This window comes from Sceloporus occidentalis, unplaced genomic scaffold, assembly GCF_023333645.1.
Source record: "Sceloporus occidentalis isolate IW3139 unplaced genomic scaffold, rSceOcc1.0.p SCAF_14, whole genome shotgun sequence".
In the NCBI taxonomy this organism is placed as follows: domain Eukaryota; kingdom Metazoa; phylum Chordata; class Lepidosauria; order Squamata; family Phrynosomatidae; genus Sceloporus; species Sceloporus occidentalis.
The window spans coordinates 11,370,742-11,395,272 of NW_028316994.1; the positions used below are offsets into that span (position 1 = coordinate 11,370,742).

The following is a 24,531-nucleotide window of genomic DNA, read 5'->3' on the forward strand; positions in this document are numbered from 1 at the left end:
AGAAGACGGCAGCTTCCAATTATGCCTCCTTGAATGCTAAATGCTTGGATCAGCTGATCTCAGATTAAATGACCTCTTCCCAGCCCCCAAGCAGGCCACTGACCTTTCCCTCCACGTTCTTTCAAAAGCACCGTCAGATAATCTACTTCTCTACAGCCCTGTTGCCCAGCAGAGAATTAATAAATTCTTTCTTATACATGTGTTGGATGGTGCTGTTATGTCATTCCAAAATGTTCTTTCTGCACTCCTCCTTTGGTGGCTACAAGAAACAGCAGAGGGTTCCTCCTGGACTTTTCCGCTTTTGCACAGAAGAGAGAACTTGGGTAGGATAGCTTCTCTCAGTCTGGCAAAGAAAGCTTCATGTGCCCAAGTTTCCTCTCCTTAACAGTTTAAGATCCAGCAGCTCCTACATTCTTTACATCTATGATACCCCTATCATTTCTCTGGTGGTCTTCCTAAAACAGGGATGTAGAAGGTCTGGCCTCCAGATCCCACACCTGTAGCCCCCAAACCCCCAAAATTTGTGCTGTGGTTTTTGGGAAACTTATACCTGAAATAATGTCAGTCATACACAATGATGCTTTCCCCAGACAGCAACACTCACACTCAGAGTCCTCCTAAATTCCTAATTTGCTACTCAAAGCCCAAATCGGAACTGGAAGTGACACAATGTGACTTTTACCCATCATTTTTGCAAGAACACAACAGATGCAAAATCTACCTTGGCACCATTATCTGTGTTCGTTAGACTGCGTGTTCCAGAGAGGCTATGCTGACAGTACCATTGCTACTGGTTGGGTCTCCCATGTCAAACAGGCTTTTTCTGAGGTAAAATGTAAAGGTAGTCCCTTGACATGAATGTCTGGGGTAACCAGCTGTAGGGATGGTGCTCATCTCTGTTACTAAGTCGATGAGCTAGCATTGTCCAAGGACTACTCCGGTGATCATGTGACCAACATGACTGCATTGAACACTGTTACCTTCCCACTGAGAAGTGGTACCTATTTATCTACTTGCATTTGCATGCTTTCAAACTGCTAGTTTGGCAGAAGCTGGAATTGGTGACAGAAATTCACCCCATCATGCAGCACTCAAGCCTCAAGCTGCCAACCTTCCAATCATCAGAATTAGCATTTTAACCACTAAGCCACCACATCCCTTTGCTGAGGAACCAGCCCTAATTTGCCAAACAGCTGCAGGGGATCTCCCAAAGACAGCAACAATGGCACCATAGGCAGGGTACACACTGCCCAAAAAGGGCAGTCTGTCAGCGCCTTGTTTTGCTGCGCAAGGAAGCTGCAGCAGACAAACTGAGCGGCTCCCTCGCTCCGCAAAAAGTACCTGCAAAAAGCTGCGCCATTGTACCACCACTGTGCGCCAATGGCACACTTGTGACGTCACAATGGGGGTGCGATGTGCAGATGCTAAGCATCTGTCGTGTCAAAATGGGTGCGCCCTCATCACGTGCTAGGGGTGAAGCACGTATGGACGGTGCACCCTCAGCCAATCCCTAGCACGTGACGAGGGCGCCACAAAGGCCCATCTGGACAGGGCCATAGTGAACTATAAAGAAGTTAGTATATCTCAGAAAAAAGCAAGGGTAGTGAAGTAGTTAAGAGTGTTAGACTAGGAGTGAGTCTGTATTGCAAATGTAATGCAACTGACATCGCTTTAACTGCCATGGCCCCATCCTATCGAGTCCTGGAACTTGCAGTTCATTGTGACACCAGAGCTCTCTGACCAACAAGACTAAATACCTCACAAAACTACAAATCCCAGAATTCTATAGCATTGTAGTTAAAGTGGCATCAAACTGCATTATTTCTGCAGTGCAGATTCGGCCTAGGACTTTGACAGACCAGAGTTCGAATCTCCACTCATCCATGGAAACCTATCAGCTGACCTGGGTCAAGTCACATTCTGTCTCAGAGGAAGTCAAAGGCAAAACTTCTATGAACAAATCCTGCTCAGAAAACACCATGATAAGCACACCTTAAGGTCACTATAAATTAGAAATGACTTGAAAACAACAACACCTATGCAGAAGAAAGCAATGGTCAACCACTTCTGAATCTGATCACCAGCTGGAGAGAATCTGGGTAGAATTAATTGTGCCCTTGAGAAGATTCTGTTGAGTCTCTAAACCATGTTTTATTTTCCTGTATTTTTTATAAGGATGAGGGACTAAGGAGCATATTGCTTGGCGTTTTAAATTGGCTCCAGCCTCCCAGGCTGCAGCCGGGATGCAGGCGGGGATTATCGTACACTAAATCACTGTCGACTTCTAAAAAGAGCTGGCGGAGCTTGGCTTGGACCTTGGGCCAGTGATTCAGGTGCAATTTAGTGTGCAATAACCCCCACCTCCATCCCGCATCCCGGTTGCAGCCCGGGAGGCTGGAGCTGATTTAAAACTACCAAGTGATAAGCTCCTAAAATTAATCTCACTCCTGCTTAGGTTTCCTGGTAGACCATTCAATTGGTATTTGGTATACCTGTTTTTTAAGAACCTGTCGTTAAGAAAAGTATAACAGAAACAGTGGCAAAGTTCTTCCTCTCCACTGCTAAAACCCATAAGTCTATCACTTACACTCATCAATTAGCCTTGTCTAATGTCCAGTAAATACCCATACAAATATCCATCTGTTCTTGTCTCATGCAGCCATGTAACATCTAATGCATGGCTCGGCAACCTGTGGCCCACGGGCCGGATCCGGCCCGCGGAGGCTTTTTAGCCGGCCCGCGGCATCAGCCGCCGCCGCCGCTGCCGCCGAATGCAGCTTTTTGCCTCTATGGGCGCCGCCACTTTTTCTCCCAAAATGGCGGCGAGGTCTCGCACGACCTTCCCTGAGAAAGAGAAAAAATGGCGGCGCCCATAGCGGTGAAGTCTCGCGCGACCACAGAAAAGGTCGCGCGAGTCTTCACTGCTATGGGCAGCGGGCCTTTAGGAAACCCGCTGCCGCCTCAGGAGTCCCCAAACGGGACTCCGGAGGCGGCAGTGGGCCTTCAAGAGACCCGCTGCCGCCGCTGGAGTCCCCAAACGGGGCTCCGGAGGCGGCAGCGGGCCTTTAGGAGACGTGCTGCCGCCACTGGAGTCCCCAAACGGGGCTCCGGAGGCGGCAGCGGGCCTTTAAGAGACCGGCTGCCGCCCCTGGCATCCCCAAACGGGGCTCCGGAGGCGGCAGGGGGTCTCTGAGAGGCCCACTGCCGCCCCTGGAGGCCTCCAAGAGGCCTCCGGTGGCGGCAGGGGGTCTCTTAGGGGCCCGCTGCCGCCCCTGGAGTCCTCCAAGAGGCCTCCGGCGGCGGCAGGGGGTCTCTGAGGGGCCCGCTGCCGCCCCTGGAGTCCTCCAAGAGGCCTCCGGCGGCGGCAGGGGGTCTCTGAGGGGCCCGCTGCCGTCCCTGGAGTCCTCCAAGAGGCCTCCGGCGGCGGCAGGGGGTCTCTGAGAGGCCCGCTGCCGTCCCTGGAGTCTTCCAAGAGGCCTCCGGCGGCGGCAGCGGGTCTCTGAGGGGCCCGCTGCCGCCCCTGGAGTCCTCCAAGAGGCCTCCGGCGGCGGCAGCGGGTCTCTGAGGGGCCCGCTGCCGTCCCTGCAGTCCTCCAAGAGGCCTCCGGCGGCGGCAGGGGGTCTCTGAGGGGCCCGCTGCCGTCCCTGGAGTCCTCCAAGAGGCCTCCGGCGGCGGCAGGGGGTCTCTGAGGGGCCCGCTGCCATGCCTGGAGTCCTCTAAGAGGCCTCCGGCGGCGGCAGGGGGTCTCTTAGAGGCCCGCTGCCGCCCCTGGAGTCCTCCAAGAGGCCTCCGGCGGCGGCAGGGGGTCTCTGAGGGGCCCGCTGCCGTCCCTGCAGTCCTCCAAGAGGCCTCCGGCGGCGGCAGGGGGTCTCTGAGGGGCCCGCTGCCGCCCCTGGAGTCCTCCAAGAGGCCTCCGGCGGCGGCAGGGGGTCTCTGAGGGGCCCGCTGCCGCCCCTGGAGTCCTCCAAGAGGCCTCCGGCGGCGGCAGGGGGTCTCTTAGGGGCCCGCTGCCGCCCCTGGAGTCCTCCAAGAGGCCTCCGGCGGCGGCAGGGGGTCTCTGAGGGGCCCGCTGCCGCCCCTGGAGTCCTCCAAGAGGCCTCCGGCGGCGGCAGGGGGTCTCTTAGGGGCCCGCTGCCATCCCTGGAGTCCTCCAAGAGGCCTCCGGTGGCAGCAGTGGGCCTCTGAGGGGCCCGCTGCCGTCCCTGGAGTCCTCCAAAAGGCCTCCGGCGGCGGCAGGGGGTCTCTGAGGGGCCCGCTGCCGTCCCTGGAGTCCTCTAAGAGGCCTCCAGCGGCGGCAGGGGGTCTCTTAGAGGCCCGCTGCCGTCCCTGGAGTCCTCCAGTGCTGGCGGGCCCCGCCAGCTTTTTTGCCAGCCTCTGACGGGAGAGGCCTCCAGCGCTGGCAGCCTCCACCGGCTTTTCTGCCGGCCTCTGACCGGGCCTGGGGCCCCGCCAGGGGCCGGCAAAGATGGGGAGGCCTGGCCCCTGGAGGGTGGAAGCTCCGCCCCCGGGCACGTGGCCCCGCCCCTCGAGGGTGGAAGCTCCACCCCCGGCTTCGGCCCCCCAGTCGCATGAGGGAAAGCAACCCGGCCCCTGGCTCAAAAAGGTTGCCTACCCCTGATCTAATGCATACACACACACACACACACACACACACACACACACACATTTATATATGCTAAGCACTCTATTAGGATTGTACGTAAGTCTGCTATGAATATTTGTTACTATAGTATTATTTTAACATCTAAATATTATTTATTATTTACAGTGTGTTCGTTATGAACTGCTTAGCCTCCAAGATCAAGCAGTCTCTGGTGCCTTCTAGGGACCTTATCACACTGGGTTTTTTGAGCTCAGAACTAGGGTGAGTGCGAATTGAGTGATGCGAATTCACATTAGCACGTTCATGTATTTTCACACCTGGTTGCTTTCAATGGGAGCCCCTTCCATGGGGCTTCCGTGGGGCTTCCGAACTGAATCCTTCCTGGCTCCTCATTTTGGCGAGTGCGCTCAATAAGTGGATTGACGGGATTCGCATTGAGGCTGGGTTCGAACTTACTGAGGACTGGTCTGGTGTGGAATTCCAATCTGCTGATGCTCTTGAACACCATCGCAAGACCCCTGGGTTGCAAATCTCCCATGATGCCCTGCTGGCATTTTGCCCCATTTGCTTCCGGTGGCCCTTTTCGCTTTCAGGACAACCGGGGCTCCATTGGAGCTCTCTCTCTCCTTCCCTCTCCTTCCCCGCTGCACCTTCTGCAGAGCAGCCTGGCCAACCAGAGCTCTCTCTCTCCCTCCCTGCCTCTCTCTCTCTCTCTCTCTCTCACACACACACACACACACACACACTCACATATATACATACACATCAGTCAGGGAGTGATGGGATAGGTTGCTGGGGCCAGGATTGGGAGGCAGAGGCAGTCAGAGGATGATGGGATAGGTCGCTGGGGCCAGAATCAGGAGGCAGAGGCAGTCAAGGGGTGTTGGGATAGGTCGCTGGGGCCAGGATCAGGGGGCAGAGGCAGTCAGAGGATGATGGGATAGGTCGCTGGGGCCAGGATCAGGAGGCAGAGGCAGTCAGGGGGTGATGGGATAGGTCGCTGGGGCCAGGATCGGGAGGCAGAGGCAGTCAGGGGGTGATGGGATAGGTCGCTGGGGCCAGGATCGGGAGGCAGAGGCAGTCAGGGGATGATGGGATAGGTCACTGGGGCCAGGATCAGGAGGCAGAGGCAGTCAGGGGGTGATGGAATAGGTCGCTGGGGCCAGGATCGGGAGGCAGAGGCAGTCAGGGGATGATGGGATAGGTCGCTGGGGCCAGGGGATGATGAGTTAGGTGGCAGAGGGGGCGAGATGGGGATGCAGGAGCAGTCAGGGGATGATGGGTTAGGTGTCAGGGTGAAGGAAGGGAGCAGATCGGGGTCTAGGAGGATGCAGGGGATGATGTGACAAGAGGATAGATACAGATATATGTTGTTGAAATAGATGAGGGGAATGACAAGAGGATAGATATAGATGTGGATGAAATGGAAGGGGGCTCTGACACAGAGGACCATTTGAATTTGGCTGCCAGGGATGGGAAAATAGAAGGGAGGAAGAAAAGGGAAGCTGTCATTCCTGTGAAAGTGGAGGGGAAATAGCTGTCATTCCCGTGAAAGTGGATCCAGGCTACCTTCTTCACCCCCGAAGGGCAAAGGTTCAGGATGCCTTCAGGGCCCCACTGAGCATGCACAAGGGTCCCAATTCGAATTGTTGAATCCCCATGGTATGCACCGGTGTGGAAATACAATGTGCACTCTCTCCGCTTTGCCTGAATCCACATCACGTGACTTACTTGGATTTGATTCCCCCTCAGTTTGGAAGGGCAATGGAACAGCAACCAGGTGTGATAAAACAGCCACGTTATAATGTCAATTTGAATCATTCGACCCACACTCACCCCTGATCTTAGCTCCAATAACCTCAGTGTAATAAGGTCCTAGGTAAACCTTAATCATAATGCAACTGATGATTAGGGTTGCCATAACTGTCTACCTCCAAACCGGCACAAATGTAGGACAGATCCCCCTATGTAGGACATATTTTGTAAATGGAGGACATGAACAACTAAAAAACAAAAAATAATAATAAATTTAAAAAGAGTTAATATAAACGCATACTTCTTAGGCATGCTCAAAATGGAGGACATTTTGACATTCTTCCTGGATAGAAGTTTGGGATGTAGCTTTGTGTGGTGGACTAGGATTCTGGAGACCAGGGTTCGATTCTCTGCCTGTTGGGTGACCTCAAGCTCAAGCAAGTCACACTCTCTCAGCCTCCTCAACAGAAAGCCATGGCAAAACTCCTTTGAACAAACTTTGCCAAGCAAACCCCAGGATAAGTTTGCTTTAAGGTATCCATAAGATGGAAAACAACTTGAAAGTACACAACAATAAATAACAACTGAGTACTGTACTTTTAAGTGCAGAGGCTCCAGCAGCATGGTGTAGTGACCTAGGACAATGGGAGACCAGGGTTCAAATCCCAGCTCAGCCATGGAAACCCACTGGGTGACTTTGGGCAGCAAGTCATACACTCTTAGCCTCTCTGGGGAAGCTAAAGGAAACTTGCCAAGGTTGTCATAAGTTGTAAAGGAGTCGAAGGCACACAACAACAATAACAACAACAACAACAACAACAACAACAACAACTACAATAGAGGAAGAAGAAGGGGGAGAAGAAAAATGAAAGAGAAAAAAGAAAAGAAGGAGAAGAAGAAGAATAGGAAAAAGAAGATAAAAATAGGAGGAGGAGGAGAAAGAGGGGAAGAAGAAGAGAAGAGAAGAAGAGGAGGCAGAAGACAAGAGAGGAAGAAGAAGAAGAGGAAGAGAGGAAGAAGAGGAGGAGGAAGAGGGGAAGAAGAAGAGGAGGAAGAGGGGAAGCAGGAGGATGTCATGGCCAGCCAAGATCAGCTCTCGGAGGATGAGGAGGAGGATGAGCCTCCTCCAGAGCAAGGGCTGATTGAGGCAACGCCAGGTGCTGTTCCTGCCCTGCCAGGTCCCAGCTGTGATCCTCCAGTCCCAGAGGAGGAGATTCAACCAGGTCCTAGTGCCACAGAGAGGCTTCCTTCGGTACCACAGCCTAGTGGTGAGTCTGGAGACGAAGCTTGCCTGCAGGTGCCTTCCTATCAAGAGAGAAGGGCCGAGAGTGCTTGCAGGCGCAGATCCAGGAGGATTGCAGAAAGACAGTTAGCAAATCAGCCTCAGGTGGCTCGAGGGAGAGCTTCCCTGATTTAAGTGGAAGAGAGGCTTGAGTTTGTTGCTAGAGTTTATTGCATGAGCCCTTGGTGTGATTGCTGTCGCTCTAGCTCCAGACATCTTGTTACCTTGCTTCCTTGCTACCTTGACCTCGGACCGGACCTTTGTTATCTCTTGGCTATTGTGACCTCGGACTGTTTTGACCACGCTGCTTTCTGGCTTCCTGACCTCGGCTCGTCTTTCGGCACGCTTGACTTTCTGCAACCCCGACACCGGCTTGTTTCCTCGGCTTGCTCTTTGACTGCTTCTCCACAAGGTTTGTTTTGCCTACACGTATCAGCATAAGTCAGAGATTGCTGGCAGCAATCCCGGACAGAGGAAGACAAGAGGGGGAAAAGAAGAGGAGGAAGAGAGGAAGAAGAAGAGGGGGAAGAGGGAAAGGAGGAGGAAGAAGAAGAGGAGGAAGAAGAAGAGGAGGAAGACAAGGGGGAAGAAGAAGAGGGGGAAGAGGGAAAGGAGGAGGAAGAAGAAGAGGAGGAGAAAGAAGAAGAGCAGGAAGACAAGAGGGGAAGAAGAAGAAGAGGAGGAGGAAGAGAGGAAGAAGAGGAGGAGGAAGAGGGGAAGGAGGAGGAAGAAGAGGAGGATGAAGAGAGGAAGAAGAAGAGGAAGAAGAAGGAGGAGGGAGTGAGGAGGAAGAAGAAGAGAGGAACAGGTCCCAACCCTCCCCCCAGCCAGGCCTCTATCCTTCCTAACCCCCCCTCCAGTGGCCGGAGTCCAAGAAGGGAGGGAAGCCTTGCCATGGGAAGGCTTCCTTCCCCTCTTGGGCTCCGTCCAGGGGCGGGGCCGCCCTTGGAGCCCAAGAAGGGAGGGAAGCCTCGCCATGGGAAGGCTTCCTTCCCCTCTTGGGCTCTTTTCCAGGACCAGGCAGCCACCCGGCTTCCTCACCTCCTTGCTGCCTTGCTCACTCGGTGCGTGCGCTCCAACCTCATTGGAGGAGCAGAGGCTCAAACTCCTCCTCTTCTTCAGGCTGGCCAGTTGGAGGAGCTTGAGCCTCTGCTCCTCCAATGAATATTGTTGGAGAGCATGCGCGTCAGGCGCGCAAAGCAGCAAGAAGGTGAGGCAGGGCCAGGCAAAACTCAGGAGCCTGGAGCCCCGCCCACCCGGGACAAAGAGGGAAGCGGGACGGGACTGTGCCACTCCCTCAGAAACCGTGAATGTCCTGCTTGTTCCCAGGATATGGCAACCCTACTGATGATGGACACATCCATCCAGACTCCAGGAAGGCCTTACACACTCTCATCTGAGCAAAACAAGCCAATATCAGGGCCTGGAAATTTGCTTTGTTGGACTACAGCTCCAAGAATTGGCCTTACTCTCTGGGGAATTCTGGGAGTTGTCTTCCTAAGAAGTAACTTTCCCAAGCTCTGGCCAATTTGAATTCACTGAACAGACAAGCGGCCTCCACTAGGCAATTCAGCCACAGACTCCACATCCACAAGCTCCTTTTGAACCAGATTTTTTTTCTAGGTGATTCAGTGCAGAATCAAACTCACTGGTCAAAAACCTTTTGGCTTTCTAATCCACAGAAAAAGAAGCATGAAATACTTTTCATCAGGGAAGTGGTTCACACCCAAAGAATGGGAAGACTATGAAATATAGGATACACATCCACATACTGTTCCTTTTGGTTTGCCATTGCCTTCCTCTGAAATATAGCTTAAAGGAACTTGTATTCCTTGACACTCTGCCATCCAAGTGCTAACCAGGCCTCACCTTGCTTACCTTCCAAGATCAGACAGGATCTGATGCCTTCAGGATATTTAGGTCTTTCTTCATGATTAGAAGCCCTAGATAAATGTACTGTCTGTGAAGTAAGTGGATCCTTCTCACTGAGCTGCCCTTCGAGCAGAGAAAGAATGTGGAAGGTTTACAAGTTCACCTACCTATCCTCAATAATAGAGTCTGCATCCCCTTAAGTGGAACAGCTCTTTCTTTCAATAGGCTCTTTGAGTCAAACCCATTCTGTTATGCCTTAATTGCCAAGAAAGTAAGACCTTACCAGAAATTATAATATTTAATTCATTAAAACAAAATCAGAGGGGTGTCCCTCGCCATTCCTTTTCATAAAATAGTTCTGAACACACTCTGAGAGCTTTGAGGTTCTGCAGACAGGATTCCAAGCTGAGGGTTTGGCCCAGAAGGTTGCCTTCTCCGTTTCAGCCTCTGTTTCCACTTCCTGGTTGCTAAGATTCGGCCAGCATGGAAGACAGGGATTGGCATGAGGAAATCTGCAGAAGTGTGTTGATCTTATTGTATTTCTGTTGTATCATTTATTTATGTTTCATATTTGCTTTTTATTCTTTGAATCACCCAGATAATAGAGAAGTATCTGCTGCACTAACCATCACTTAAAAACATAAGTTCAAAGAGTTGTTTGTTTTGGAACGTATTTCCCTATTCAAATATATATTGTCCTTCTGTAGAACTGATGGCTGATGATTAAGTGGTCTGCCTTCCATCTGCCTGGTCCACATTTATGCAAAACTGGACCAGGATTTCCTGATTCCTTGAAGGTATTTTGTTGATCTTTATATTGGATCATCACTCTGCCCAAAGACTATATAAGCTAAAAAGTCAGAAAGCATTGCCAGAGAGGCTCCCAATTTAGCTGTCCACCACATCTTCCACAGCAGACAACATAGTCACCAGGAAAAGAACAGCACAAGGTGAGTGACCAAAGACATCCCCTGCAGGTCTTGAGTGAAAGGGTTATTCCAGATTAGAGGGTGAAGTATGGAAGGTTTACTATGGCTTTGAGACAGAGTACTGAATCAGGCTCAACAAGGATGTCTGGAAAAGTGAGCCAGAAGTCTTAAAGGAAGGGGAATAATGTTTCTGGTATGGAAGGAGATGAATAACGTCACCAATAACAGAATAGAAAAAGAGTAAGGAATTGACAGAGATACTGATATTTCAGGATAGGTTAAGCAAAGGAGTGTCTATCCTAATTAATGTATAGTTGGTGTCATAAGTGCCAAAATAACAGGAACAAATGAAAGGATTCAAGATCTAGAAGGCTTCATCACATAAGAAGATACATCTTCTGTATTTTGTAAATACTGCGTAAATATTGTGTAGTGTCCATTCTCCAAGACACACATGGGAACAAACCCAGGAATGTAATGGGTGCAACTTTTGTCCCTCTCTGTGACCTGGCAACAAAACAGCCAAGATCTAAGATGGTATAGCATAAATATCTGAATGCAGAGTTATGCAACATTGTACAACCTAATGCACAACCCAATGTATATCCACATCTTCAGTTCCATGACATGAGCTTCTCCACTTCATGAACCTTGAACTGAAGGCAGATGTTCTACATTGGGCAGGGGGATGTCCAACTACTTACATGGGGGAACTTCCATGGGCATAAAACACAATCATGATATTCCACTGAACATGTTCCTGTAAAATTCTAACCAAAACTTAAAGTGCAGTTTTTGTTCTATTAGCACCAATGAAAGACATGGTGCTCAATAGCTTATTTATTTACTTCTTGTTGCTTTGGCATCTGCTGTTCACTGAGCATGCTTCTTGGATGTTTTCTTTCCCCTGCCCAGGTCATCCAGAAGATGGGACTCTTTGCCTATGCCAGCCTATGCCTTTTTGGCCTTCTGCTCTCCAGTCCTTTTCCAGGAGGTAAGTCTCCTAAAGGAATATCAAGATTATGTTTGTAGGTAATGGGGTTTGGACTAAAGGTAGCTGAAGACAATTGTTATTCATCTTCAGATACCTTTAGTTAACTAATTTCTTCTTTCAAAGGGTACTGTATGTGAAGTAAATCAAACGCTGTTATCACTGCCTCACAAAGTCAGGTTTTCATTAAACAAGTGGGCCAGCCCCTGGACATTACTTTTGTATCTCCAAAGTCTCCTGCCGATTCCCACAATATATTTGTTTTCCCTGATTTAGGGGGCTGCACAGGATGAAAGGGCTACCAGTGTCCATCCACTGCAGTACAGTTCTGGCTTATTTTCATTCATGATGGGCAGTGGTCCATAAGAGCCTAAGCATAGGTCCACTTGGCCTTTCCAAAGTGAGGAATATGGTCCCACCTATTATTGGCACAGAGCAGGGAAACAGATTAGGGCTCGTGGGGGGAACCCACATTCCCCTTTTACATTTCATGGGGGCTGGAAGGCTGAACAACTCCTGAAGGACCAGAGAACATCCACCCCAAACTAGTTCAGAGGTTTTTCTGCTTAAGAGAGAAATATTGATCTTCTTCCACAACCTGTCCCACATCCATCTTTCTTTCTCTTTGCAGCTGAGGCTGCCTCCTGTGCCAGGGGCTGGCTGAAAAATCAGGGGAATTGCTATGCTTATTTTGACACCAAGAAGACATGGATAGAAGCTGAGGTAAGAAACGTTTCCCAGCAGTTAAGTTCTAAGTTCTACATCTTCACTCCATGGTCTCCGGAGAAGGGCACAAAACACAATGAATTCAGAAGGAACATGGGCTTAAGCAGAAGTTGTACTTGTCTGGGAATGGGATATTGAACTCCATAGAAATATGGTATATTTGGCATGCAGAGCTAACATCCTTAAAGAATATAAGAAGAGACCACAGGCTATGTTCCTGGATTGCAATATCCACAAAGAATAGCCAACAAGGAAAGTGCTGGAATATGTAGTGCAAAAGTATCTGAGGCGGGATACAGACTGCCCAAAAAGGGCGGTCTGCCACCACCTTCATTTCTGCTGGCGGGAAGCCTCAGCTTCTTCTTTTTTGTGTCGTGCTTGTGACACCTGAGTACACAAATGGCGCACTCATGACGTCACAAGCACAACAGGATGAGCAGATGCTACGCGTGTGTACAGGGCACCACCATTTTGACGCCCCCATCACATGCTAGGTGTGAGGCCAGTATGGATGGTGCATCCTTGGCCAACCCCTAGGACGTGACGGCAGTGGCGCAAAGGCCCAACTAAATCGGGCCTGAAGGACTGTGTGGTTCCTACCCAGAACTGGAAAGCCTGTGACCCTCCAGAGGTTCAGAATCTTCTGCTTCCATTACCACCCAACTTTAACTGTATGAGTAGTAGCTGGTGTGAATTGGAGAGCAGCCATTTTAAAACAGATACTTCAAATGATTTCATTCCATACACAGTGTAATGCTATTTTCTGATATAGCTTCTTCTGGTTTTTTTCTTGTTTTTTCTTTTTTTACATTTTTAGCTACATTTTTAAACTAATTTGAATCCCAAGGTTTTGGAAGAAGTGGGGTACAGTCAGGCCTCCATATCCATGGATTCTTTATTCATGAATTCAAGCATCTACTAATTGAAAATATATATATATATATATATGGGACACCATTTTACTGTGCCATTGTACTGTGTCACTGTCCACAGATTTTGGTATCCACAACAAGTCCTGGAGCCAAAACATACAGGATACCAAAGGACCACTGTATAAAGAAAGTAGTACAATACAATGCAATACAATTTCTGGAAAGTCACAACCTTGATCTGGGCTAATGTCCTGTTTCCTGCTGTTGCTAAACTGATCGCTGCTGAGATTGACATGAGGAAAATAAATCTCTCCTACTGCTAGAGTTTCGATTTAAGCTATAACCCAGGACCTATCTTACTGAGAGTAAACCGTATTGATTGATGTCAGTAGGATTTTTTACTTGATACATATAAAGTAATGCCATCTGCTGGAGATTTGAAGGCAGCAAGGCATCTGCCTACTGAGAAGTCCTCCCATCAAAGAGAATTCCATACACATGGTATTTCCAGCATCATGCCAACAAGCCATCCAAATTTGACTTTTTTATCACTTCTGCACTCTGAGTTTATGTTTGTATCTAGCCTGAGTAGGGATGTCATTCTTTACTACGTTTCCTTGAAGGAAACAATGTGTAATTGTAGCAATTCCCTTCCCACTATAAGGGAATCCTTTGTGCCAATTTGCATTTCAGAACTGATTTTGTGCAAAAATTTGCGCATGGTTGTTTTGCACAGAAAACAGCATTATCTGCACAGAAGGTAAAATTCCTGCATAGAAATGTTATTTTTGTTGTTTCCTATGTAAGCCATCCTGTTTTCTTCAAAAAACAACCACATGTGCATTTAGTGCAGAATAAGTCCTCAACCGCGGAGTTTCTTCCTACTCTGGGTTTCTTCTTGTTCAGGTTTCTTAACACTTGAAAAACATGTCTTTAAAATAATAATAATAATAATAATAATAATAATAATAATAATAATAATAAAGATTTATTTCTAGCCTGCCCAATCACGAAGAATCCAGGTGGGTTACAACAGTAAAATACATCAAATTACAATAGAGTTTTTCAAAAAATCAAACCCTAGACCTACCCCCCCCCCATTCCCAGTACTAAAACAGAATTAAACAGTAATAGTATAAAAACATTAAAAACATTTGAAACATTAAACAAAAAATAGGCAGAAAGATAGGCGGGGAAGAATAGACAGATGAGGAGACAAATATCTCTATATCTGGGGAGGGTAACTAAGTTGGAAAGGCCTGTCAGAAGAGATCCATCTTGAGTGCTTTCTTAAAAGCTGTCAGAGTGGGAATGCGACGGCTCTCCTCCGGCAGGTCGTTCCATAGTTTAGGAGCAGTAATAGAAAAGGCCCTCTGGGAGACAGATGTTAACCTAGATTTTTTTGGCTGTAATAGATTTCTTCCAGAGGACCTTAGTGTGAGGGACGGACAATAAGGAAGAAGGTGTTCCCTCAAGTACTCTGGACCCAAGCCATGTAGGGCTTTAAAGGTAATCACCAATACCTTGTACTTTGCCCAGAAACTAATAGGCAGCCAGTGCAGGGACTTCAAGACTGGTGTTATATGGTCATTCCTAGAAGTTCCCATAATCAATCTGGCTGCCATATTTTGTACCAGCTGAAGTTTCCGAACTTGGCACAAGGGTAGCCCCATGTAGAGTGCATTGCAGAAGTCCAATCGAGAGGTTACCAGTGCATGTACTAATGTTTCCAGGTCCCTCGGCTCCAGGAAGGGGCGCAATTGGCGTATCAGATGAAGCTGATAACAGGCGCTCCTGACTGTCGCATCCACCTGAGTTGTCAGTTGGAGCGATGAGTCAACGAGCACCCCCAGACTGCGAACAGGGGAAGTGTGACCCCATCCAGAACTGGCTGACACAACTCCATTCCTGGATTCGGGGTTCCTATAGCAAGTACGCCCATCTTACCTGGATTCAGCTTGAGTCGGTTTTCCCTCATCCAGTCCATTACCGCCCCAAGACAGGCATTCAGAGGAAAGATGCCATCCTTAGTCACTGCTTCAGTCCGAGACATATTTGGGTGTCATCAGCGTACTGAGAACACCCCACCCCATGTCTCTGGATGATCTCACCCAGCGGCTTCATATAAATGTTAAATAGCATTGGGGACAGAATCGCGCCCTGAGGAACACACGATTTGAGCCCCCCCTCTGGCTGAACAACTGTCCCCAAGCGAGACCATCTGGAACCTGCCCAAGAGGTAGGACCTGAACCACTGCAATGCAGTGCCTCCAATACCCAACTCTCTCAGTCGCTCCAGAAGGATACCATGGTCAATGGTATCGAATGCCGCTGAGATGTCCAAGAGCACCAACAGGGTCACACTTCTCCTGTCAATGCCCAGATGGAGATCATCGACTAAGGCGAAATTTGTTCACTATACAAGTTCCTTTCCTGGTAGTCGCTGTCATACCAGTTTCCCAGCCATTTCTGCTGTGAAATTGATTTGAATCACTGAAAGCAGCATCTCCAAAACAAAAATTCTGAAAGCAAAAGGCCTAGAGAAGCATTGACAGTGTTATACTCAAAGAACTCCAACTCTGTTCTTATCCCCTTGTGGAAGATGACCATCTTCTTTATCACACTAACGGGCAAAGGGTTTTTATACAAGAGGATACAAGAGGATACAAGAGAAAACCAGGAAACATCATGTGATAAACTTCAGGCATTTCCTGGTTTTCTCTAGTTTAACTCTTGTTTAAATCCTGTTTGCCCACTAGTGTGATAAAACAGCATGTCAATAAAATTCATTCCCTGTCTTTTCTCTGTCCTCAGATTGAATGCCAGAGCTATGGCCACGGGGCCCATCTTGCCTCTGTTCTCAGCAAGGCAGAGTCAGCTCTCATCACCCAATATATCTCTGCTAACCAAAGGGAAGAAAGCGATGTCTGGATCGGTCTTCGTGATTTTCTTCAAGTAAGCATCTCTCTTGTCTGTTTTGCTCAAAAATTCTCATCAACACTGACCAGAGAGACTTTGGTGATTCCATTCTAGACACTGATTTTAAACCTAGCCGAGCCGACACAACTGGTCTTGGAGTTGGTTTTGGAGTCGCCTAGGCTTCTAGTCCTCAATGACCTCAACATTCCACTCGAGGCTGGTTCAACAAATCTAATGGCTGCAGCTTGGGAGTTCGTGGCTTCCATGACAGACATGGGCCTATCCCAATTAGTCTCCAGGCCTACACATTGTGCAGGTCATACCCTTGAGGTGGTTTTTAGTATGAAACAGGTATATCACCGCATTGTCATGGACGGATCATTTCCTGGACAAGGTTGGACTAAAGGCCACTATTCAACCCCTCGGGGGTGGTGGACCCTGCCCACGAAGGCTGATGGAACCTGCTGGGTTCCAGAAAGCCCTAGGAGGTTAAATGTTTGGTAACACCAGTGATTCCATTGAGGTCTTGGTTGATACCTGGAATAGAGATCTTACCAAGTCTATAGACACAATCGCTCCTAAGCATCCTTTCCAGCCTGCTTTAAATTGTAAACTATGGTATACTGAACATCTTAGAAATATGAAGCAGGCTAGACAATGACTAGAGCACCACTAGTGAAAAACTCAACTTTTATCTGACAGGACAAGTGATAGGAACTTTTTTGATTCCTATGGAGTGGCAATGCGTGCAGCGAAGAAATATTTCTGCTCGGCACACATTGCATCTGCAAATTCTTGTCTAGCAGAGCTGTTCAGGATGGTAAGGGATCTAACTCAGATACCAGCCACCCAGAACCCCTTATTAGAATCTACTGTAGCCTCCTGTGATGCATTAAACAACCATTTCCTAAATAAAATCTCTCAGATAACAGCAGACTTGGATGCCGGCATTATTGCAAAAGTAAAAGGAGAAGTATCCAGCAACTCTGTGAATGATGTTATACTGGATGAATTTGAGTCTGTGAATACTGAGGATGTGGACAAGCTCCTTGGTAGCAGGGACGTATCCAAGGGGGGGGGGGTTCTTGGGGTCCGGACCACCCCCCCTTCTATTCAAAAAATGAATGGTGTGTGCTGCTGCGCCACCGCACCCAAGCCCCATTATAATGGTGGCACTTAGTCTGGACCCCCTCCTTCCTAAAATCCTAGCTACATCCCTGTTGGTAGTGTGAAAAAGACAATTTGCTTCCTCAATCCTTGCCCTTCATGGCTGGCTGTCCAGGGCGGAGAAACAACAAGGATGCTTTTAAGACATATAATCAATGCATCTCTCAGAGAAAACCGATTAACAGCTTGCTTAAAAGAAGCAATGGAAAAGCCACTTCTGAAAAAGCCTTCTCTAGATCCCCTGGACAAAAACAATTATAGGCCAGTCTCTCATCTTCCATTCTTGAGCAAAGTGATAGAGAGAGTGGTTGCCATTCAACTCCAAGTAGTTTTGGGTGAAACAGATTATCTACATCCACTTCAAACCGGCTTTAGGACAGAACATGGAGTTGAGACTGCTATGGTTACCTTAGTTGATGATCTTCTTCTGGGTATTGACAGGGGAATAATAATAATAATAATAACAACAACAACAACAACAACAACAATAATTTTATTTATATCCCACCTCTCTCTACTGATCAAAACAGGTTACAATAAGACAAAAATAACAATAAAATAGATAATACATATAAAAACCAACTCTACATAATTCCCTACTCCTAAGCCCCTTCCCTGCCTTAAAAACATAACAAAAATAAAAATGACCATAAAAATAAAAATTGCTAATTAAAAATAGAGGTATTTGAGGTGAGACATCTTTCTTGGAGTAGACAGGAGCTATCAATATCAGCGGAGGGGGAGGCTAAGCTGGAAAGGGCTGACGGAAGAGTTGACAGCCTTTTTAAAGGACTCGAGAGTGGTGATTTGACGGATCTCCTCCGGCAGGTCGTTCCATAGCCTAGGAACGGCAGATGAGAAGGCCCTCTGGGTTACCACAGCCAACCTGGTCTTCTTTGGCTGCAGTAAATTCTTCCCATGATTACCAGCTTGCTTGCGGGAGTGCCTTCCTCCATACAATCCACCCGACACACTCAGGTCCTCTGGGGAAAACCTGCTGCAGCCAAGGAAGACCAGGCTAGCGAAGGTTACTCAGAGGACCTTCACATCGGCCGCTCCTAAACTATGGAATGACCTGCCAAAAGAGATCCATCTTATAAAACTACTCTTGATGCCTTTAAGAAGCCTGTCAAGACGGATCTCTTCCGGCAGGCCTTCTCTGACTGACCGTCCTGCTGTATTGATACGGTTTGCCCTTGTTTGCCCCAAGATGCTTCATTTTAATTATATTTATTTAATTAATTTAATTTGTATTTTATCATGTTGTTGTTCAGTTTTATAATAGGGGTAAGGGGATTGTGTAACTTTTATTTATGTATGTATGATATATGTTGTTGATGTATTTTATTGTTGTAATCCGCCTCAATCCTTTTGGGAGAGGAGGGCTATAAATAATAATAATAATAATAATAATAATAATAATAATAATAATAATAATAAATCTCAGAAATACTCCCCATTGAATCTTGCATGCTCATTTCCTCCTATTTTATCTTTCTCAACACCACTGTCCCAGCCAGTCCCATCTGCACATTGCTAGTCAGGTTCCCAGGTGAACATTGTGCTTTCTTATCCCAACAATCTCTTTTCCTCTCTGGCCATTTCCTTTGCTAACTCCCAAAGGGTAGACAAATCCAAGAATGTTGGCTTCGCCAAATATCCTCACTTCTCCTTTTGCAAGTTCATTTCAACCTAAGCTTGCATTGATTCCTAATGCTGCAGAATTCATCTAAAAAGGAGTGATGATGATAAATGATCTGCAATTTTGTGCCCATTTTTCTTCACATACTCCTTTTTTTTTAAACACACGTATATTTTGCAAGGATTCCCCCAGTACAGGCTTGGGATGCTGTGTTTCCTAATATGCACATTTTTATTTGATTTGTTCTTTTGCTTTAATGAAAATAAACAAACAAAAGAACAAAACAAATCAAAGATTAAAATAAATTATGCAATGAAACGGGGAGAAAAAAAACATAGAAAGCTAAAGTACACAAAGAAAGGAAAAGAATAAAAGCAGAATAGTGGCAGGCAGGAATCTCTATGTTCAAATGATAAAAGACTACATTAGTCCCGCAGGAGATCTTGGGGAGCTACAACCATCACACTTTACAACACAGAGACAAACACAAATTTTAAAAAATCACATTTTGCCCCCAAATGCCCCCAAAGCTCTCTGGGGGCATCAAGACATATTCTCCATATTTTAAAGCCTTCTTGGGTTATTTGTTCTTCCCATTTTCCTTGGCCCTACATCAGTCTAAGTAGCCAAAACATGGTATTCCCCCACCCCACCCCCGCCAGCCGCTAGAAGACATTTGAAATAAAATAATGAAAAGTGTGGGAAATAGGTATGTCGGTGAGTTCCAGTTCATTTATAAGTTTGACAGGTCCAGATGGGCAAGTCTGTACAAACTTTTGGGCCCAAGGAAAGAATTTATATCTCTACTAATCACAAAATCTATCTTTCCCATTTCGACAGAATGGCAAGTGGAGGTGGTCAGATAACTCACTCTACAATTACAAGGCCTGGATGAGTGGTGAGCCAAATGGCGCTTACAATAATGAATTCTGCACAGAGCTGATTCAATACACAAGTGAGTAAACACTTTCCCGGTGGCTTAGGACACATATGCCTTCATGACATACCATATATACTCATGTATAAGTTGACCTCATGTATAAGTCGAGGTGGGGTTTGGGGGCCAATATTATGGATTTTAATATGACCCGTGTATAAGTCAGTGATTTCCCCAGATCGGCTGCTTCAGGAAAGGAAAGGGAGCAGAGGAAACACTCACTGGAGCCACTCAAGCATCAAGAAAAGAAAATCTCCCAGGCGCTGGGCTTGCATGCAAGCGAGGCTTCTCTCGGGGAAAAGGGGAAGGGAGCTCTGCTCATGTTTTTAAAGGGGAAGAAATTGCTAATCCTGGCTCCTCATGCTGCAGAGCCCAAAGGGACAGAGGAGGACCTCTCTTTTTTGCTCTCATGGAGCAAGTGAGGGAGGGAGGGAGGGAGGGAGGGAAGGAAGGAAGGAAGGAAGGAAGGAGAGAAGCAGGGATGCAAGCCTCCACAGTTGCAGGAGCACTGGCGACTCAGGCAAGTGCCGGGGGACCCAGGGAGGCAGGGAGGGAGGGAAGGCAGTCAGCCTGCCGTTCTTTTAAGGGCACTCTCCCTGGACTAAAGGACCTGCCAATCAACCCCCGGTCCCCCGATAGAGCCGCAGCTGCCATTTTTTTACTACATTACCGTATATACCCATCTATAAGTATACCCAAGCTTTTGAGATCAATTTTTGGGCATAAATTTTTTGACTTATAGATGAGTATATATGGTAGCTGCTGGTTTGGATCATTATTTATACTATTTAAAAACTGCTTAACCCGAATTGGCCATAATCCAGACATATTATGTTCTTGTCAGTTCAGGGAGTCAGGGCACTGTTGAATCCATGCACTTTAAGAACAGTCCTGGTTCATGTGACTGTTTGCATTTCAGATTTTAGAGAATGGAATGATAGAAACTGTCTATCCCGTCAAGCCTACATCTGCAAATATGAGCTCTAGAGAAGATGGAAGCTTCCAGTTATGCCTGCTTGATGTTAAACTTCTGGACCAGCTGATCTCTGATACTGTTCCCAGTCTATGAATAAAGCCTCTGACTTTCCCCTCCACCTTCTTCCAAAAGCCCCATCACAGAATCTACTTCTCTTTAGCCCTGGTGCTCAGCAGAAAATTAATAAACATCCTCTTATGCATGTGTTGGCTGGTGTTTTTCTGTAATTCCCAAATGTTCGTTCTCCACTCATCCTTGGGTGACTTCAAGGACCAGCACTTTTCTGCTTTTGCACAGAAGAGAGAAGTTGGGCAGGATAGCTTCTCTCAGTCAGTAAGGAAAGTTTCAAGTGCCCAAATTTCCTCTCCTGCATTCTTTACATCTATGACACCTATATCTTTTCTCTTGTGGTCTTGCTAAAACTCAGTTGTGGAAAGTATGGCCTTCAACACTAGTAGCTCCCAAAGGTGCTCCCTTGCACATGCTCAGTGGGCCTCTGGATGCTGCCCTCCTTCCCTGCTCCCTCCTTAACAGTCATCCTTCATCAGGGTCTGGGAGAAGGCAGAGGATGATGGGATTGGTGGTAGGCTGAAGGAGAGGAGCAGATCAGGGTCTGGAAGACACAGGGGATGATGGGATAGGGAGCAGGGTGAAGGAGGAGAGCAGATCGGGTTCTAGGAGGATGCAGGGGATGCAGGGAATGATGGGATCGGCTGGTTGGCAGAGAGGAGGAGATGGCATGAAGGAGGAAGAGGGGGATGATGGAGCAGGATGCAGGGGGCCAAGGGGGGTGACATCGGAGTGGTTTTCCACACGAGACCAATGAGACCAATTCAAAGTGCAATTAAAGGGAGCTTGGAAGTGAATTCTGTGAAGTCACTTTTTTTTGGTTTTACCAAAATGAGGGGGTCACTTTGGAATCACTGCGGAAGCACCTCGCAAGAAGCTCCCATAGAAAGGAATGGCGTCTGATGACACATTCATGTTACGACGTGAATGCGCATCATTGGACCCGCAGTCACGTTGGAACTGAGCCGGAAAATCTCCAAAAAGCTCCGTGTGATATACTCCCATGTAACCCTTCCTTTTCTTTAGTGATAACCTTTCCATTTTCTGGCCTCCCCATTTGGTGTTATATCTCCCTCCCAAATCAAAGTGTAGATTGTAATCTCATTGGGCCAGGGGCTCTTCTTTAATGTTTAGTTAAATGCTTAGAAGGGAAAGAAAGGAAAAAATCATACTACGCATGGATTGATTAAATAGTAATTTTAAAAAAGCCAAAGCTGCTCTGAGTTTGCAAAACCTGATCAGGGCAATTGCTGACTAGGGGCCCTTAGAGGTCAGCTAGATAGTAAATGATAACATGTTCTTCAAAATGGTGCTCTATACACAGCTGGCATATATTTCTGCTTCCATTACTATTACTGCTACTATTAAAAACAACAAAGGAGGATTTTTTTCTTTTTAAAAAGCAATTTATTACTAAATCCCTGCCTTTGGGCTCCATTGTGTTTAAGCAGCATACAGTCGGCCCTTCTTATACACGGATTTTTTATACACGGATTCAAGCATACACGGTTTGAAAATGTTCCAAAAAAGTATAAATTTACCTTGATTTTCCATTTTTTATAAGGGACACCATTTTGCTACGTCATTATATTTAATGGGACTTGAGCATACACGGATTTTGTTATACACGGGGGATCTTGGAACCAAACCCCAGCGTATAACAAGGGTCCACTGTATAAGGAAACTTTGTGCATGAACAAATTAAAGGCTCTCAAAAATGTGTTTCCTAACATTTTATCTTGTGATATGTTTTTAATCCAGATTTACTTCTTTGTTCACTACAAAAGCAGACAGCAAAATTTTAGGATTCCAACTATGAGGAATATACCATGAGGAAATCACCATTCCCACCACCACCATGGTCTACAAACTTGGGCTTCTGCCATATTCTCCACCATTTTCCTGTCTCCTAATTCTCTACACTTAACCTTGGAAAGGTTTAACAACTTCCAGTACCTTCCATCCAACATGCCTAGTAAATCGCTTTTCCCAACAAAATTCCTAGGTCTTCTATGTGCTTTCCCTTCCCTAGTTCTGTGTATATATAGACATCATATAATCACACTAAATAACTTAAAGGCACCAGATCCCATCTGATCTTGGAAGCTAAGCAGAAGTCAGCCCTGGATACTACTTGGGTGGGTAGACTGCCAATGATTATCAGGTGTTGTGGGCTATATTTCAGAGGAAGGAACTGGCAAAACCACCTCTTGAGTATTCCTTACCTAAGAAATCCCAATCAAATTCATGGGGTCACCATAAGTCAACAGGCAACTTGAAGGCACATGCACATGCACATGCACACATTCACACTGCCACCCAGTGTCAAAACAGAGACATTGACGTCATTGTTCTTTATTGGTTTTTTCATAGGTACAAGCAAGACAGTTTCTATTAGGGACTGGTAGCTAGCATGGTGCAGTGGTTTGACTATGAAGATCAGGATTTGAATTCCCACTCAGCTATGAAACCCACTGGGTGACCCCAGGCAACTCACACTCTCTCAGCTTCAGAGGAGGGCAATGGCAAACCCCTTGGAAGAAACTTGCCAAGAAAACCCCATGATAGGGATGCAGTAAGTTGGAAACAACCTGAATGCACACACCAACAATAAGATAGAGGTGTTCCTGTTCCTCATCCCCAGTACGTATGCCTCTGTTGAAGAATGCTGCATCAACATGTTTAGGCCCTGCTGGAAAAAAAGAAACAAATTAACAGCGCACTACTTAAGAGAGAATATTAAATAGGAAGGCAACCCAGCTATAGACTACATAGAACAGACAGCTCTCTTGTGCAACAGCTTCATTGGCAGCTGGTAAGGTTGTAAAAATGACACTTATTCCTTCTCACCCTAAACAGGCCTTTGGATTTTATTTTATTTTTTACCTCTCTCACTCTTCACAGAATGAAATATTTAAATTGATCACCCCTCCCTTTCAGGAATAGCTAGGAATATACTGGCAAACTCTCCTTCCAGCAAATTCTTTGTACAGTTAAGTAGGGAGATGTGCCATGCCTGTGTGCTTCAATCTCCTTTCTTTGGTTCTCCCTTGTCCAATGGCCTCAGCTTCACCCCACAACTGAGTGGGGAGTGATATAACATGCAGCCATGGAGATCAAGAATGCTAGAGCAGAATTCATTGTTGCAGGTCCAATTCTACCCATTTCCCTCGAAGGGATGCTAAAGAGCTAATTTTCAAAAATGTTGCTATAATGGTAGCTACTTTCTTGGATTTGAGTTCATTTCAAGATCTACACTAAGCTCTATAGTAGTTCATAGAGAGATCTTGTAGCACCTTTGAGACAAACTGAAAGAAAGAAATTGGCAGCATGAGCTTTTGTAGACTTCAGAAGCAGAAGTAGACTGAAAGCTCATGCTGCCAATTCCTTTCTTTCAGTTAGTCTCAAAGGTGCTACAAGATCTCTCTATGTACTGATTCTACAGACTAACATGGCTATATCTTTGAACTCTACAGTAGTTATCTACAGTGCTTTATCACAGAAATAGATTCAGCATGTTGGATAGCTCAATTGAAATCTACATTAAAAACCACTGCAGACATGATGGGCATCATCCACTAATACACACAATCACAGCTGTACCCTTCTACTGTTGCAAGCATTCTCCTTATTGCCCACCGGGTTCTCCCCACTGCCATCTCTGCCCCTTTTCTCCTCTTCCTGACTGCATTAGTTTCCCTCTGCCCTCACTTCTCCTTCCACGTAAGCCACCTTGGGAGGGAAGTGGCCTCTTTTTGCTTTCATTCATTTTAATTGCAATCATCATCTGC

At 46.8% G+C, this 24,531-nt stretch overlaps 1 protein-coding gene across 1 annotated transcript; it reads left to right on the forward strand.

The window, feature by feature from the left end:
• Window positions 1-11,368: 11,368 nt before the first annotated feature.
• Window positions 11,369-20,682, forward strand: LOC149303934 (C-type lectin-like). Its single transcript, XM_089480518.1, has 5 exons — window positions 11,369-11,435; window positions 12,064-12,155; window positions 15,845-15,985; window positions 19,599-19,713; window positions 20,615-20,682. The coding sequence occupies exons 1-5, from the start codon at window positions 11,369-11,371 to the stop codon at window positions 20,680-20,682; spliced, it is 483 nt and encodes a 160-aa protein (XP_089336644.1).
• Window positions 20,683-24,531: the final 3,849 nt, after the last annotated feature.